The 16,507-nt window shown below is 59.2% G+C and overlaps 1 protein-coding gene across 2 annotated transcripts; it reads right to left on the minus strand.

Moving 5' to 3' along the window:
- Positions 1 to 411: 411 nt before the first annotated feature.
- ATP13A1 (ATPase 13A1) lies at positions 412 to 16,305 on the minus strand. 2 transcript variants are annotated; one of them, XM_082457648.1, is made up of 26 exons: positions 15,864 to 16,305; positions 13,499 to 13,588; positions 13,213 to 13,403; positions 11,677 to 11,749; positions 11,332 to 11,487; positions 11,158 to 11,227; positions 10,973 to 11,079; positions 10,324 to 10,453; positions 10,144 to 10,199; positions 9,442 to 9,568; positions 9,214 to 9,366; positions 9,014 to 9,134; positions 8,506 to 8,663; positions 8,017 to 8,192; positions 7,832 to 7,942; positions 6,602 to 6,727; positions 5,635 to 5,743; positions 3,886 to 4,085; positions 3,709 to 3,805; positions 2,842 to 3,002; positions 2,656 to 2,770; positions 2,372 to 2,568; positions 1,381 to 1,523; positions 1,065 to 1,176; positions 836 to 979; positions 412 to 750 (listed from the first exon to the last, which is right to left on the minus strand). In XM_082457648.1, the coding sequence occupies exons 1-26, from the start codon at positions 16,266 to 16,268 to the stop codon at positions 640 to 642; spliced, it is 3,639 nt and encodes a 1,212-aa protein (XP_082313774.1). In that variant the 5' UTR covers positions 16,269 to 16,305; the 3' UTR covers positions 412 to 639. The 2 variants fall into 2 exon arrangements, with proteins under 2 accessions (XP_082313774.1, XP_082313775.1); XM_082457649.1 differs by having other exon boundaries at positions 9,214 to 9,351; positions 15,864 to 16,304.
- Positions 16,306 to 16,507: the final 202 nt, after the last annotated feature.

The raw sequence follows: 16,507 nt of genomic DNA on the forward strand, positions 1-16,507 counted from the left end.
TGCACGTCAGACCCTGGCTATGACCTGTGTGGTGCAGAATCCTGAGTGTGACCCGAGTCGGTGTTCGTAATGATTTGGATTGAACTTCCTCGTATCTGACACTATGAGAGGAAGGCATGCTGTTATTTTGCATATTATTGAAAAGGGAAAAATGGCATCGATCTTAAAACTCCCTTCAGTGCCTGAGGTGTCAAAACGTGAAGCTGCGAGACCACAGAAACATGGGGGTGCTTGCAAAACTAGGAAATACGCAGAGCTCTCTGGGTTCCGAGCTTGGCCTGTCCAAGTGCTGAATGTGTTGCAGAGGGAGGTTAGAACCTTACACAGTCCATGAGGAGGGTGCCAGGACCTTCCTTGGGGACCACCCAGCCCCCAGCGACCCCTTCTGTGGCGCAGAGATGGAGGCAAGTCTTCTTCAAATCACTGATGCTGCTTTATTTACCAAAGACGCTGGCCCAGAGCTGGTTCCGCCAGCCAGGCCTCAGACAGCCGTAGGGGGTGGGGTGGGGGTGTCCCAGCTCAGTCTTGGTGGGCAAGGCCAGGTCAGCCTCACCGTGGGGGCAGTGTTCCCTCCTGGGGCCCTCGCGGGGCTCCTGCCCAGCGGCAGCAGAGTGGGCAGTAGGTGCCAGCACCGCCATCTCAGGAAGGCACTTTCAGCTTTGGGGTCCCCAGGAAGAACTGCAGGACGCGGTCGACCAGGAGTGCCAAGCAGAAGTCCAGGAGTAGGACCTGGGCGATGACCAGCTTGAACTGTGGGACAGGGAGTGCTGGTGAGTCAGGTGCCTGCAGACAGGTCCAGGCCAAGTCCTGGGACCGCGTCTACAGGGCCCCTCACCTCCACAGGGATGTCCACGAGTCCAAACTGGCTGTTGAACTCAGGTGAGGAGCCAAGCAGCAGGCCCACGATGGCCAGGAGTGACACGGCCAGGCTCCACACCAGAGGCCTGTTCTCAGGCAGGCTCTCCATGAAGGGTGGGCCCTGTGGGGACAGGCAGATGGACAGCTGTGTGTCGTGGCAGCCCAGAGGGTGGGCAGGGTGTGCTCGGGCACGGGCTGGGCCTCACCTTGTAGTTAATGGCGAAGGTGGCCATCTGCATGGCCATGGCCATGATGTACACTGTGCTGTTGACTAGGCTTGGCTCAAATTCTTTGTACAGGTCCACAAATTGCTCCTGCCTTCAGGGACACATGGGGGTCAGGGCCCCTTCATGATTCCTGCTGCCCCCCCGCGGAACCAGGACTCCGCCTGGTGGACTCTGCTGGCCTGGCCCCGGTCACCCCAGGCCAACGTCTGCATGTTTCTCCTGCCACCCCCCAACCGCAGGGATGCCGCCTCCTCTGGGAGCAGCCTGTCCACCCCCAGGCTGGGAGTGCACTCACTTCTCAGGGCTCCGGGCCTGGGCCTCGCTGTACAGGTAGACGAGACTCATGAAGTGCACGCAGAACTGCAGCATGACAGTGAGGATGGTGTATAAGTTGAAGATGTTGGGCAGGGGCCGCTCTCGGGAGAGGGTCTTGAGGGGCTGCAGGGGCAGAGTGGGGGTCAGGGCCCAGGCTCGCCCTGGGGTCACCCACCTACCCTGCTTCCTGGCAGGCCTTGTGCAGAGAGTGGTCACCAAATTCTGGGGGTTACAGGTCAGCACTAGTCCCCAGAGCCCTGTCTGCCCCCCATCCCCTCAGTCCAGATGCCACCCCCACCTCGCTCAATGCCCAGCCATAGGGGTCTTAAGATCCACCCCGCCCCCACTCTAGAATAAACTTAAAGCCCTCCCTGTTGCTCATGGGGCATGTCTGATCAACCCAGACCACCTCCCACCCCCTCTGGCCAGCAGGGCCTCCTTGCATCAGCCCATGACCATCTGCGGTCTTTGTGCCTAGTTCCTCGCTGGTTCTCTTGTTCTTTATGCGTTGGCCTGAATGTCAGCATTACACAGACCTCCCTGACCGACCCTGAGGCCATTCCCCACAGCCTGTGTGACCTACTTGGTGTTTTTCTCAGCACTGCATACTGAGTGGTCTTGATGATCGTTTTCCCATCTGTCTCAATTGTGTGGCCCACCTGAGACCCCAGCCTGTGGACAGTGCTGGGCCTGAGCGGCGGCACTCTGAAGAGCCTCAGTGGGCACCCGCCCTGCCCCCTGATCCCCATCTGTAACTTGGGGATGAGGGTTCCCATCCCAAGGGCTGCTGTGAGGATAAAACAGACATGTGGTGGCGCCTTTAAGAGCCTGCCCTGGCTGGCCCAAGCGTCGCCAGTCATCAATCCGAGAAGCCTCCCGGCACCTCTGGGGCAAGAACCATGGCTTAGAGAAGCAGAGGGCACCCTTGGGCTGGGGCGGGAGCCCCTGCTTTGCTCAGGGTCCTGGCCCACCTTGGAGCGGGAGATGAAGAGGAAACAGCCAGCCAGGAGCAGCCCCTGCAGCGTGGCCTGGAAGTCACTGAACTTGACACCCTCCAAGTATAGGACACTCTGGCTGTAGGCCAGGATGAGGGCATTGAGCGCCAAGATCTTGAACATCTGCAGTGTGGTCACCAGCGTACAGCGGCCCTGCTTGATCACGTGGCAAACTGCGGGGGAAGGCAGGTGTGGGCGTGGGTGCCAGGTAGGATGGGCCGAGGGATGGGGTAGGGGAGGATCACGGCAGCAGGACTCACTGCACTGGATGGAGGAGAGTTTGGAGGTGAAGGGCGCAGCGATGCTGGCGTCCCCCAGCTTCACGATGGGCATGCTCTCGTCCTCGAGGTCCCGAAGCACCTGACTCAGGCGGTCCTATGAGGCAGGTAGCAAGGGGTGAGACCTGACCACAAGGGGGTGCTGGTGCCCCCCCTTCTGAGACTCACCCGCTGGGAGGCCAGCTGCTCCTCAGAGGGTGGGAGCCCCGACCTCTGCTTGGCTGCCCTGGAGGTGGCCCTAACTCCACTGTTGCTCAGGACGGGGCTGTCCCGGGGCCGTCGCCGCCGCTCGATGACCCGCTCAGGGGCATTGGCCAGGAGGGCCACACCTGGTAGGAGTGTGTGTCAGGAGCCAGAGGGAGCCTGCCACCCCGGCACAGAGCACGGAGTGTCTGCTCAGCGCAGCTAATCCCGGGGCCAAACCTCCCCATTTTACCTGATCACCCACCCCAAGGAGCGCCTCAGAGAGCATCTATCTTACTTTCTACAAACTACTTAAGGACAACAAAAAAACAATACCCAAATAAAGTATATAATGCTATGTAGGTCAAAACTAACTGATCTCCAAAGAAGTTTATTGCCAAGAATCATAATGAGGTAAATGATGTGTCATAAATATCGTAGCTGATAAACCAAATGAATATCTGAAAAGCACTGAAAGAAACTAGGTTAAATTGGTCTTCAAACATCAACTTGACATCTATATTCTGTTGACACAGATCCGAGGCTATAAACTCTCCCTGGCCTCTGGCCTTGGCCCTTGCAGCCCATACAGTGCCCGGGGGGCCTGAGAAAACCAAGTCGTGTCTGCCCCATGGAGCCGCCCTAGACCCTCACCAGAGCTTCTTGGTGATGCCCGCCACACTTTTCCTCAGACACTTGTATCTCTTCCCGGCCTTGGAGCCATTTAGATCCCCAGTGCCACCAGTCCCTGCCCCGCCCCTTCACTACTGCTTCCTCACAGAACTTGCTCAGTGGCGCGTCCCTGATGGTAAGCCGGTGTTGGCAGAACAGCCCCCAAACCCAGGGGCTCACCCACATCAGCGTGCTTCAGGGCACCCACGTCGTTGGTGCCATCCCCACACATGAGGGTCACGTAGCCCAGCTCCTTCAGGCTGGTGATGACAAACTCCTGTTTGGGGAAAGACGGGCTGAGTGAGGGTTGCATGCCATCCCCAGGGCCCCGCCTGCCCTCCGCCACCCCGTACCCACCTTCTGTTTGGGGGCCACTCGGGCGAACACTTGCACGTGTGGGATGAGGCGAAGCAGCAGCTGGGGGTCCTCGGCCTGCAGGTGGGCCAGGCCATCGCCCGTGAGGCACAGTGCGTGATCCAGGGCCAGTGCCTTCGGGGAGCCCTGGGCCAGGGGCAGCGTGATGCTGCCGTCGATGGAATGCCACTCACACGGCCGACCTGCAGGGCCAGTGCCCAGGGTCAGGGATGCGGCTCAGCTGCTCAGGTGGACCCTCTCACTTGGACCCCACGTGTGCAGTCCTAGTCTCTCCTCTCTGGAGCACCTTCTTGGCCCCCACCCCAGGTCCATATCAACCTGTACCCCAGACCCTAGGCACCCCACAGAGACCATGCACAGAAACCTCCGATACAAAGGATCTGAAAACCCAGGGCCTAAGCCACTGGCCTGAGATCATGTGATGGGCCAGATTCAAACCCAGGCAGCCTGACCTCAGACGCGCCACTCCCTCCCCCCAACCCTTCACCTAATGAACCCCCAACCCTGGGCGCCTGCCTGAAACTCTGCTCTCCTAGGGCCAGGGCACCCTGAATCACTTCCTCAGGCCAGACACTGCTTGCTACCCACTTCCCCTTTCTAGCTGGTTGGTCTAGGTGCGGATGCTGAGCACCGAGGACAGCTGAGGGCCGCCCACCAGCCTTCTCAGCACTGGACAGCTGGCCCTGAGCTGTCAGAGCCTGAAAGGAAAATAATCTCCACCTGGCTCTTGTTGCAGCTGTTCTGTTAGAGCAGCTTCACTCGCTCACCAACAGTCTTGGCAGCCACCTCTGGGCCACCTGCCTACGATCCCCAGGCTCTGGAAGAGACAGTGCCTGGGACTGGGACAGAGACCTGGGATCAACAGCGCAGATGGAGAGAAGGGCTGGGAGGTTCTGGAAGCCCTCTCGGCCGGGCCATACCGGCACCCTCCTCTGGCCTGCAGCCCGGTGACATCACTGGTGCATGTTGCTCCCAAGCCAGGCCCTGCACTGGGTGCTGTCCTGCGGCCTCTGACAGACTCCACCCCACCAGCCAGAGGTGCTGGGGCTGGATTCGTCCCTCCATTTTTCTGATTCTGAGGCACCACTTGCAAGCAGTTTGGTTACTCAGGTGAGGCCAGAGACCATGAGTTCTGGAATCAGGACATCTGAGTTCAAATCCTTAGTCACCGTGTTTCCCAACGATCCAGGTGGATGGATTCACTTCTCTGTCTCCTTGTCTATAGAGCAGGGGCCCCAACAGCTGACCTGGTTGGCTTCCTCCTATGTGGGGTGGGAATGGCGAGCCCTCCCGTGTGGGGCAAAGAGTCTGACGAATGCAAACCAAGCCCTCTGCCCCGGGTTCTGGCCACACCAAACACGAGCCCCAGCAGTCCCGGTGCTCAAGAGGGGAGCACTCGCCATGCACAGGCAGCCAGCCAGGCCCAAGGCGGGTGGGAGGCTATGAAACGTGGGCTGGTGTGACCACAACCAACCGCCTTAACATTGTAAGGTGCCGCTGGCCCCAGAGCCGGTGACCGCCTGCATGCTACCGCGCAGGTGGGGTGTGGAGCGCCCCGGCCAGACAGCCCAAGCGTGTGCACGGGGCAGGGCTGTGATCCGCAGGCCTTGTGTCATGGGTACTGGATGATGCTGGGCGTGCTCACTCAGGCCTGGCACAGAGGTGAGCCACCAGGCGGGAGCTGTTCTTGGACTCAAGGTCCCCCCAGCCCACGACCACGTGGGGCCTCACCTCTCTCCGTGGGAGGCTGCAGGATCAGCGTGTGAGCCTTTTCAATGAAGTGCAGCTCCTGAGCCACATGGCAGGCAGTGAGCGGGTTGTCACCGGTGATCATGACCACCTGGGGAGAGGGCGGAGGCAGTGCAGCAGGGCTCAGTGGGTCAGAACTCCAGCCCGGAGACCTGGGGGCCAAGTCCCTTCTGAGGACAGCCACAGAGGAAGCGCTTGGCCCCCTAATGGGGACTGGGCTTCCAGGAGCCTCAACCTGCCTCACCTGGTAGGGTTTTCTGCGAATGATATGTGTATGTGCGTCTTTCTGAGAACACCCACAGCCTTTATTTGCAACACAAACTAAGAGCCAGCCCTTGCTGTGGACCCTCTTGGCTTGGTTGATGCTCCAGGCAGGAGACTGGGGGTGGTATGACACAAGCTCTAGCCTTCTGGCTTAGAGCCTGGTGATGGCAAGATGGGCCTTGACTGCTGAGGCCAGATGAGGACTAATCATGTCACTACCCTCTGACACTGCCAGGCTCGCCTCCCACACCCTAAACTGAGTCCTGAACTAGAATACACAAACCACCAAGATTGACAGAGAAAAGCCACTGGGACACACACAGCCCGTCTGGGTGTTGTCTCCACATCCTCCAACCCAGCCTCAGCTTTTTCCTAAGATGGGGCGGAGTGGGGGGAATAGCCCTCATCTCCCAGTGATGCTGGGGGCCTGAGAAAGTGATGTGAGAAGGGTGGGCACAGATTGAGTCCCAGAGCATCCTCAGGCATGAGGGATAGCATGAGCATCCAAGCCATGGTGGAGCTCAACCAAAAGCCATGGAACCTTTGCTTCCAAGACCCAGATACCCACCGCTGAGTGCCCCACTGAGGATGGAACTGTCCTCTACTGTCACATCCCCCTGTCTGTAAGAAGTAGCCAAGACTGCCCACCCATGGGGCCTGGTGGGGAGGGGTCCACTGGCTGTACCCGATGGGAGGCGTTCTGGATCTCGCGGATCACGGCCTTGGAGTCAGCCTTGAGTGGGCAGGAGACCACAATGAAGCCGACGAACTTGAGGTTGCACTCCAGGGCCTCCCGCTTGAGCTCCCGGGCCTGTGGATGGAGACAGCAGTGCCCTCATGACCTGTCTCTCCCCCTCCCCCATTTCCCAAGCTCTGACAACACGCTGGGGTCGAGGGGGGGGGCGAGGTCAGAGAAGGCCCCATCCTTGCAGGAGGGACACTGGAGGGTCAGAAGGTGAGAGGTGTGGGGAGAGTGAGAGGCGCCCTGGTGGCAGAGGGGCTCAGCAGTGGCTGGGTGGCCCTGGCCCCCCAACGGTGCCTCTACCCGCTACCATGGACAACAGCATGACACAAAGCCCCTGTATTTCATTTTCTAGAACAGGAAAGTTGGGACTCTCCTTCGATAACCACTGAGCAAGAGCTCACGTTCCCTATCTCATACCAGAAACTAAAAAATCTCTGCCCTCATGGAACTTGCCTTCTACTGGAGGAGACATGTAATAAAGAAGGTCACAGAAATCAGAGCACTGATTACCACGAGAGATGAAGCCAGGGGAATGGGGCAGAGAGGGTCGTGGGGTGGCACAGACCCGGGGGGCTCTGAAGGGTCTGTGACTAGGCTCAGGAACGGGCCTTGAACGAGGCTCTGAACAGAGGTGTGACCTGGTGTGCCTTCTGGAAGGGTCTCATGGCCACTGGGTGCAAGCAGACGAAAGTCACTTGGATGAGGGCCAAGGTGGAAGCAGGTAAAGGAGCAGCGTTGGTACTGGAGGTGGGAGGAGAGCCTACAGCCAATGGTACGTGGGGTGTGACTGAGGGCTGGGGATACCCCAAGATCATGCAGTGACCAGGTGGTTGGGCAAGGCAGGGGTGGAGCTGGGCTGGAGATAGGGAATCTAAGGTGCCCCAGGGTGTTCCCCAAGGGGGTGTGAGAGAACCCGTGGATGTGAGGATAGGAAGTGAGACCTGGGTGTGCTCTCTAGGGAGCAGCCCTGGGTTCTGGGGTGGGATGGGGTCTGTGGGGAATGGGGCATACAGGGGACGAGAAGAAACTGAGGACTGAGTGCCACCTGGGGCCTCCAAAGGTAGAGGCCAGGGAGGAGGAAGATGAAATCGTGCCCGTTCATGGTGGTGCCACAGGGGACAGAAGGTGATGCGGACAAGGGGCCGGTAGGAGGGGGGCTTGGGCCCTTACCTGCTGGTGAGTGAGGTGCCCCAGCTCCTTATACCCCAGAGCCAGGACACGGGCTCCTTCCCGGGAAATCTCCGTGTGGATGTGGTGGTAGTCAGGTGGGCACTGGGCAAACTGCAGGGAACGCAGGGGGGATGTCACCAACCGCCCCGCACCCCCCTCCCCACCCTGGGCTGGGGCTGGCTCACCATGGAGTGCAGGGTTTCAGGGGCCCCCTTCACGGCCGCGATGTAGCAGAGATCGGTGGAGCCAAGCTTCTCGTAGGAGGCGAGCACGGACATTCGCTTTAGGGCACTGGCAAAATGAAAGCGCTGGTGAATTTTCAGCCCCTGAGTTTTAATACTTCGGGGGAATACTTTCTCATCTGGAAACAAATAAGTACGAGTCCTGAGGGCCTTCGCTCCAAAGAGGCAGCCAAGCCCCCACCTGCCCCCTCCGTGCCCTTCCTCCCTCCATCCCCTTCCTCCCCCCACCTCCAGACCCGGGGCCTGCAGGAACTCCTGGCTCTGGGAGGGGTCCGAGCTGGGAGATCTGGGTATGGAGGACCCTGCCCCAGGTCAGAGGTGAGCCTGTGCCCACCCACCTGCCTGAGTTGAACACACAGGTGCCTGAGAGGTACACCCCGCCTGCCCGGGGACGTAAGAGCTGGAGGTGTGGCCGAGGCTCCAGCCCCTCACCTTTGGTCAGCGTCCAGTCGACGGCCGTCAGCATGGCTTTCTCAAGCGGGTCACCCACAAGGGTGCCGTCATCCAGCTGCATGAGGGAATGGCATGAGGCCAGAGCCCGGTGTGTTTCTATGGGGATGTTGGACACAGGGGTCACCTCCTTCCCATCTCTGCAAGGAGGAAGAATAGCTGGTTACAGGATGGAGGTGACTGGGTAGAGGGACCCCCTGGGAATTGCCGGTCACAGTGGGGGCTGCAGGGTGTTGTCTTGGTCCCTGCGACACCTGCACGCGTCTCATGAATGCCCCCAGAGGTCACGTGGCTGCTTGGAGCCCAAGCTGAGCCCCCTGCCACTGTCACTCACACTGAAGAATGCTTGGGGGCTCCCTAGAATGGACCTCTGTGGTAGGGCCTGTGACAGGCCCTCACTTCGAAGGCTTGGGCTGGGCAGCTGTCTGTCCCTTGAGCTCCCAGAACGCTCCCGGCTGGGCGCCTTGCGATCCAGACTCCCCACGCTCACCGGAGCCCGGCCACACCGCGCACCACCAGGCTGTCGCTGGTCAAGGTCCCTGTCTTGTCAAAGCAGCACACCTCCACCTTGCCGGCGAAGGGGATCCGGAAGGGCTCCGTGCAGTACATGTCTGGGTGGTGGGAGCCAGTGTCAGGGGTGCTGCCGGGCCCCAGCCCACTCGGCACCCTGTCCCTGCCCCAGAGACTCACAGAGCTTGGCCAGAGCAATGAGGGAAGTGTTGACGGCCAGAGACAGCTCAATGGGCAGCTCGGGGGGCACGACAGAAGTGAGGATCAGCGTGCATTCCAGAAACAGCTTGTAGCGGTTCCGGCTGGGGTCCTTGGTACCTGCGAAGACAGGGCCTGCCAGCCTGGGGGCCACGGGCACGGGGTCCAGCAGATGGTGGGGAGGCGGGGGGGAGTGGTCACGGTGCTTACCTTCGATCCATACGTAGGCGGCTGCCGCAATGGCAAAGACCAGGAGGAAGAGGATGAAGATGAAGGTCTCCAGGTTGTTCGCTGTCACCCTCTTGACCCCAAAGAGGATCGTGCGCAGCAGCTTGCCCTAGAGGGACGGAGGGACAGAGATCTTTCCTGGGAGGGTGGCGGCCTTTCCTGCCTAAAAGCACCAGGGCCAGGTTCTCTCTGCTGCTAGGGAGTGCCTGCCTGGGCTGACTGAGCGCCACAGCTGACAACACAGCTGTTCCAGGAACTGCACAGCTATGTGGGCGGCTGCAACTCAGCCAACAGCTACAGAGTTACGGAGACCAGTGACTGAAGACTAGGGGTCAGGGAAGGAAGTGGCTGAGATTGGGGCGGAGGGATGAATTTTCTGGAAGGAGATCTGACCATCGTCTCTACCAAGGAATCCTCATGCCACTTTAGTGAAGAGTTTATGGCCCAGAGTTTTAGATCCTCAAGTGTGCAGGACCAAAATCAGTCTGTCTGTGAGGCAGAACCTCAGCCGGGGAAAGCAGGCCTAGTCTGGGGCTTGTCTCAGCACTCTGGCCCCCAGCCCAGTACCTGGTATCAGAGTGAGCCTATGGGGTGGATGTTCTGGGGTCTGAAAGAGTTGCCATCTCAGCTGTCCACCATACGCCCCAGGGACCACCCTCCTCAGAACTGGGCAAGGTGCCACACCTGGGATGTGTTGAATCCGGTCCTCAGGACGAAGGCCACACACCCACTGTCCACCGCTGGGGAGACAAAGAACCAGCATCATTCATGTCTGCTCATCCCGACTCTCTCAGAGCCAAGCAGACTTTGAGGGTTTGGGGGTGGCAGGGCTAGGACACCCCCAGACACCCCTGAGGCACCTACGCTTCAGGCCTGTGGTGGCTTTCTGGGGAGGGATGTGCTGCACCACCTTGGTGCCCCCGAAGATGACGTGGAGCCGGGAGTCGGCCTGGAGGTCCAGTACCCGGTTGGGGCTGAGGTCTTCGATGGGTTCCTGGGGACAACAGTAAAGTCAATGGCTAGTCCCACCTTGGCCTCCTTCTCCATCCCCAGGCTGGAGAGCCAGACCCTGGGGCTGGGAGGAGCCTGCCTGACCCTCACAGGGCTCCCCAGCCAAGCCGGTGCACCTCACAGGGGCGGGGGCTCCACGCTGTCTTCCTTCCACCTTCATGTGCAGCATAGACTCCCTGTGAGCCTGTACCCGGCCTCACCCCGGATTCACAGCTTCCCGGCTTCTCTCAGCCCACCTCAGCCTGAGATCCCAGGGGGCCTGGCACCCCACCGATGCTCCTGGCCTCTCATCTCCTTCCCTCTCCTCATCACCACCTGGCTCCCCTTAGTCCAGGGCACTGATCTGCCAGGAAACCCAGGATCTCCATCCAGATGCTATGCCTCCTCCAGTCTCCTGGCCCAGTCACCAGCCCTTCCCTGGCCCGTTTCCTCCTCAATGGGTGGGACAGTGACGCGCCTGAGTAGACTGAGGACCCCCCTCCCTCCACTCCTGACCCAGCACCTTCATCTGGGGCACCGACTCCCCAGTGAGCATGGCCTCGTCCACGATGCAGCGGCCCTGCAACAGCAGCACGTCGCATGGCACCAGGTTCTCCTGTGGGGAGCGGCCTGCAGGGCAGGGGCAGGAGGGTTGGACAGAGCCTGAGGCCTGGGCTCCCACTGGGAAGGAGCAGAACTGGGCCTCACCGATTGAGACGATGTCCCCGGGAACAATCTCATTGCTGGCAACGGGCCTCCACTTTCGGCTCCGGTAGACCTGGGAGGGGTTGGGGTTCAGTCAGCTCTGGGGATGTGCCCACGCCTCGCCCACCCCAAGGCCACAGGGACCCTCCTACCCACCCATCACGCTACTGGCCATACCTGGATCATGTGGGGCTTGTTGCCCATCTTCCGGATCTCTGACATGTTCCGCATCTGCTGCTGCACCAGGGAGGCCTCGAAGGCCACCAGCATGGAGAGTGTGAAGACGCTGTAGTACCAGTACTCGTCCAGACACCAGAGTCCCACGCAGAACACCTATGGGACACGGGCCTGTCTGTTCCTGGGAACGCAGGGAGAATGCCTCCGGAGGACTGGATGGCACACGAGGGCCATTCCGCCCACAGGCTCTGACCACGAGGACAGGGAGAGGTTTTCATGTTTGGAGGTGGACCGTGAAAGCCCCAAGGAACAGTGCGGGGAGAAGGACCAGAGCTGCTGCTTTACCTGGAACACAAAGAAGGGCGCCGTGGCTCTCTCCTTGAACAGCTCTGAGAAGTCAGGCACCACCATCTCGGCCCTGAAAGAGACCAGATGCCACGCCCTGTTCCCGGTGGGAAGTCCCAGGGGCCCCACCCCTGACACCTCCACTTCTGGGCACGGAAGGCCTCCCTGGGCAACTAGGGGCCCTGGTGAGCTTCCAGACATTGGGATGCTCAACTACGGCTCTCCTCGACTGTGTGGCACTGAAGCAGGTGCGCGGACTGCCCCCAGCCCTCTGCTCTGCAGGACCCAGGTGAAGCTTCTGAATCAGCACTGGGCTCCTCAGGCAGCCGCCCCCCTGAGCGGGGCTGGTGCAAGACGAGAACCTATCATCTGGGTGGGTGACAAGGCAAGGGGAGAGGAATGGCTGACCGTGGGACGGGAGCCCTGAAGCTGCACAGAGGAGGCCCGGCAGCTAGGTGCTGTGGAGTCCCCTGGGGCCTGAAATACAGTGCCTGAGCCCCACCTCACTATGGAGAGGGGGAGCCTGAGCTGGGCTGTTCCAAAGACTCCCTAAATAAAAGCCCTGGAATTTGAGAAGCAGGGCCGAAAGGTGGGCTCTACAGCACTCTGTGTGGTGGCCCTGTCTGGCCATGGGACCAGCCAGGTCCACTACCGCCGTCCTTGTTTTGCCCTGCAGATCTGGAGTGATATCCAGGACATGGGATTTGAGAAAAAGAAACTGCACAGTGGCTGCATTGCAATAAAAACTGAGCCCCACCCTGGACTGTGTAGGGTACCTTTGCATAAGCGAGGACGGTGTGAAAGTAGACATCCCAGGCTGCCACCATGGCTGACCTGGGTTGGGGAGGGGAGGATCAGTAAATGTTTCCTATAAACCTTCCTACTAGATCGCGGGTTGCAGTAACGTATTTGTAATTTTTTGAAAAGCAACTAGGTCAAGAAATAATTTCGTCGAGATTCTGAGCATTTTTGAGTCAAGGACAATTATCACCGTGGCCAGGATGGGGGCTCTGAAGCCCAGCTCTGACCCCTCCCAGCTCCTGTCAACACCGGTGGTTTTGGTGAAAGTTAAAGGAGAAAGTGCTGACAGAGCATCTGCATTCTACCTGGTACAAACAAGAGCTATCCTGCTCCCCACCATCTTTTTTTATCACCACTCATAAAGTACTGGGATATGTATGAGAAGAATGACAAAAATTTACATTTACAGAAAATATTCAAAATAAAGAAGAGAACACAAGTTACCAACACAAGACAAGGATGAACAGCCCTGGGCCAGGCTCCAAGCTGTGGGCCCTCCAGGGGGTTCCTATCAGCAGGCAAGTTTGAGGGAGACTAGACTAGAACACGTTTCTCAGAGGGCGCCTGCCACGTCCACCTGGGATGTTTTGTTGAAAAGGTGGATTCCTCCAAACCACAGGGCATATACAAATGGGGAAGGAGCCACTAGCTGGGATAGGGACCCGGGCTGGTGACCACAGGCAGAGGCCCCGTCCTGTCTCAGCAGGGGCGATGCACGGGGACGCTGGGACTCACTTGTTGCTCCCAAACTTCTTCTCGGCTGCACGGATCTCCGAGTCCTCCTGGAACCCTCTGTTGCTCTGGTAGAATGAGAATGGGTTTCCCACAGGAAAGGCCACGGGGAGGAAACGCTTCTTCTCCAGAGCATCATAGGAATACTTGATCTTCTGGAATTCGAAGGACAGCACATCCTGGCCATCTTCGCCCTGTGGGAGGTGTGTCTGTGGCAGAGGCCCCTGACCTGGGAATGTCAGGGCCTGGGGATCCCATCCAAGCCCATGCTGGAGCAGATGGTCCCTACCTCATCACGGTGCAGGGCTACGAGCTCAGTGGAGCCGTTGTTGGGAGTCGGCACCACCTTCACGAAGGTTGCTTTGCTGGGGTCGAACTCCTGTGAGAGGCAAAGTGCTGCCGCTGAGCCCTTCTCAAGCCCCAGCTCCACGGCTTCCACTGGGGAGGTCACGGGGGCCGCAGCGCTGTGGACATGCTCTGGAACATGCCACTGGGCTCTGGGTGCTGACTGGCCACTCCCCAGTCTGTCACTGGGACAAGGGACAGCACTGCACTGGGCCTCTGGTCCTGCCCATATCATAAAGCCAGGGTCATGAACAGCGCCCAGCGCACAGAGCTCTGCTGACGAAGGTGAACTCAGGCAGGAAGAATGCTGCCCGGCATGAGGTACACTCTCAGTGCACGCGAGCCAAGCCCTGTTACAGCCCACCTGGCCCGCTGCTCCCCCTCTGCCCCCCGTGCCCATTACTATTCTCGCCGTGTCCTCGAGTGGCAAGGGATGATGAGGCTCATCCTTGCCTCAGCTAAGGGCACATGCTGTTTCCTCTGCCTGGAACGCATGGTCACACCGCTGGCTTCAGGCCTGTGCTCAGATGTCACCTTCTCAGGACGCTGCCCCTGGATGCTCCATCTAAAGATCCCTCACAAAATCCTCATCCTGGTTTTCTCTCTTTACCATTGACTGCTGAGATCCATCTCTCCCACTAACACCATGAAAACAATGTGTTTCGTCTGTTTTGTTCTCTGTTATTTCTCCAGCACCTAACACACGGAGGCGCTGAATGAAACTGCGTTGGCACTCCCTGAATCCATCCCACCTCTGCTCCACCAGAACCCGTGTTGCCATGTGTTTTTTTTGGGGGGGGGGAGGCGGGGGGTTGGGGGACATGGCGGTGACCCTGAGAAACAAGGCCCTGCCTCTCCAGAAGTTCACAGGCCCCAAAGCAGGCAAAAATAACAACAAGAGACAGAACTATAACCGCAGGAAACGCTATGGTAGAAAAGTGCAAAGCACGACATGCGGCCAGCCACACGCCAGGTGCTTCGCAGAGTTCCTCTGTTTCCTCTTACAATGGCACCCTGAGGTAGGTGTTACAGTTCTCACTTTACACAAGGGGAAGCTGAAACCCAGAGAGCAGAAGCACCCCTGTCTGAGATCTCTGATGCAAACCCAGATCTGTCTGTCCTAACCCCACAGCTGCTTAGTTCTTCTTTCTTCTCCATCCCTGGAGAGAAAGTTAACAGTCACACTTTTTAGCTGCAGGCCAATAGGCAGCTGGAAGTTTGGGGGTGTTACCCCCCAACTTCCCTCCATTCTTTTGTCTCTCACTGGGGTCCTTCATTGTACTGACTTGAAACCACCAATCCCAGAAGTTTGAGAAGTTTGAGTCTCTCCCCTGGGATAAGAGAGATTTCACTTTCTCAAGAGAAAGAGAATTCAGTCCACATTTAGGGTCAAAGAGGGGTGAGGGAGGGTGGTGGTGGTGTGGTTTCTCTTTTTCTTTCTGCAGCCCTGGGTGCTGTTCCCTTTTCCTCTTCTTTTAGCAAACCTGTGGTGGGTGGTGGGATCAGAGGGGAGGCTGACCTCAGTGCCCATGGCTCCAAAACCTGCTGGTGTCATCCGAGGCAGGCTCAGAGGGCAGTGGCACAGTCACTGATATCAACTGCTAACCCAGGGCAGCTCTCACTCATCCAGATCTCACGACTAAGGGTCACATGCACTACCTCGCTGTTGTATTCTGACGGCAGTCCTCATTACCATCACCCCTGCAGACAGACATAAAGAGACTCCAAGCAGTTAAGTCACTTGCTCACAAACACCCACTGCTCCTCTTAAACGCTGCAGTTAACTGCATTTCAAGCTCATTTTGGTCGTCATGGGGTGGCGGTGGGGGGCTCTGAGCCCTGGCCAGCAGGACTGATGCTCAGTTCTCAAACCAAGCTCCACAGACAGGGAAACCCATCCCACAGGTCTAACCTCACACTACGAACAACAAGGTAGGAGACAGACAACAAAGAAGGTAAGACCGCTTCCAGGAGAAACAACCGACTACTCGCTAGTATGGGAGCTAGTAAATGGTGACATATCCCGGGCCCTGCGCTAAGCTTTTTACAGGTATTACCTTATCGAATCTAAATGACCACACCAGAGAGGAATTCCAGAGAAGGGAAGTAACCTGCGCCAGCGTTACACAGCCAAGTCAGAAGCGGGGCCAGAATTTAGCTAGCGCAAAAGGGTGGAGGGCGCCTCTAGGGACCCGGCTCCAGCCGATGCGGAGGCCCCGGCTGGGTTGGGGACGGACACAATCTCAGTAGCTGGGATCCGCGGTGAGGCCGGACCATGCCCAGGGTCGGTCTCGGGTGCGCACACTTACCGGGGTGCAGGTGAGCGCGCAGTGCGCGTGCACGGACCAATGTCCCGAGAGGACGGTGAGCGCGTGCGCGAGGCAGATGGTGGCGAGTACAAGCAGCGCGGCCTCGGGGATCTGCGTCCAGCTGCTGCCCCAGCCCCAGCAGCCGGCAGCCGCGGCACCCAGCCAGGCTGGGTAGAGCAGCCCCACGAACGGCAGCACCGTGAGGCGCCGCAGCAGCGGCAGCCGCCGGTACGGCCACACGGCCGCGACCAGCTCGTCGCCGCTCTCTATGAGCGCCGGCCCGGCGGCAAGGAGAGTGCGCGGCAGCGGCCTGGGCTTGGGCTGCCCGGCGGGCTGGGCCCCGCAAGGCCGAGCCCCGCAAGGCACCGCATTGCCCACCGCCGCCGCCGCCGCCGCCGCCGCCATCTTTCCCAGCGCCGCTCTCGCTTCAGGGCAGAGGCCACGGCTCACTTCCGATGTTGTACTTCCGGTAAACTCTGGGCGCCGCCATGGCAGCCAGGAGTGAGAAAAGCCAGGGCAATGTAGGGGTCTGGGTCCGGAAGTGGCTACTCAGGGCACCGCCATGATAGGCTGTGGCCGGAAGGAGAGGCAGGGCGCCGCCATGACAGAGAGGGCTTGAAAGGGCTAAGGCAGCCTGCCTGCTT

This window comes from Balaenoptera physalus (assembly GCF_965194825.1).
Source record: "Balaenoptera physalus genome assembly, chromosome: 3".
In the NCBI taxonomy this organism is placed as follows: Eukaryota; Metazoa; Chordata; class Mammalia; order Artiodactyla; family Balaenopteridae; genus Balaenoptera; species Balaenoptera physalus.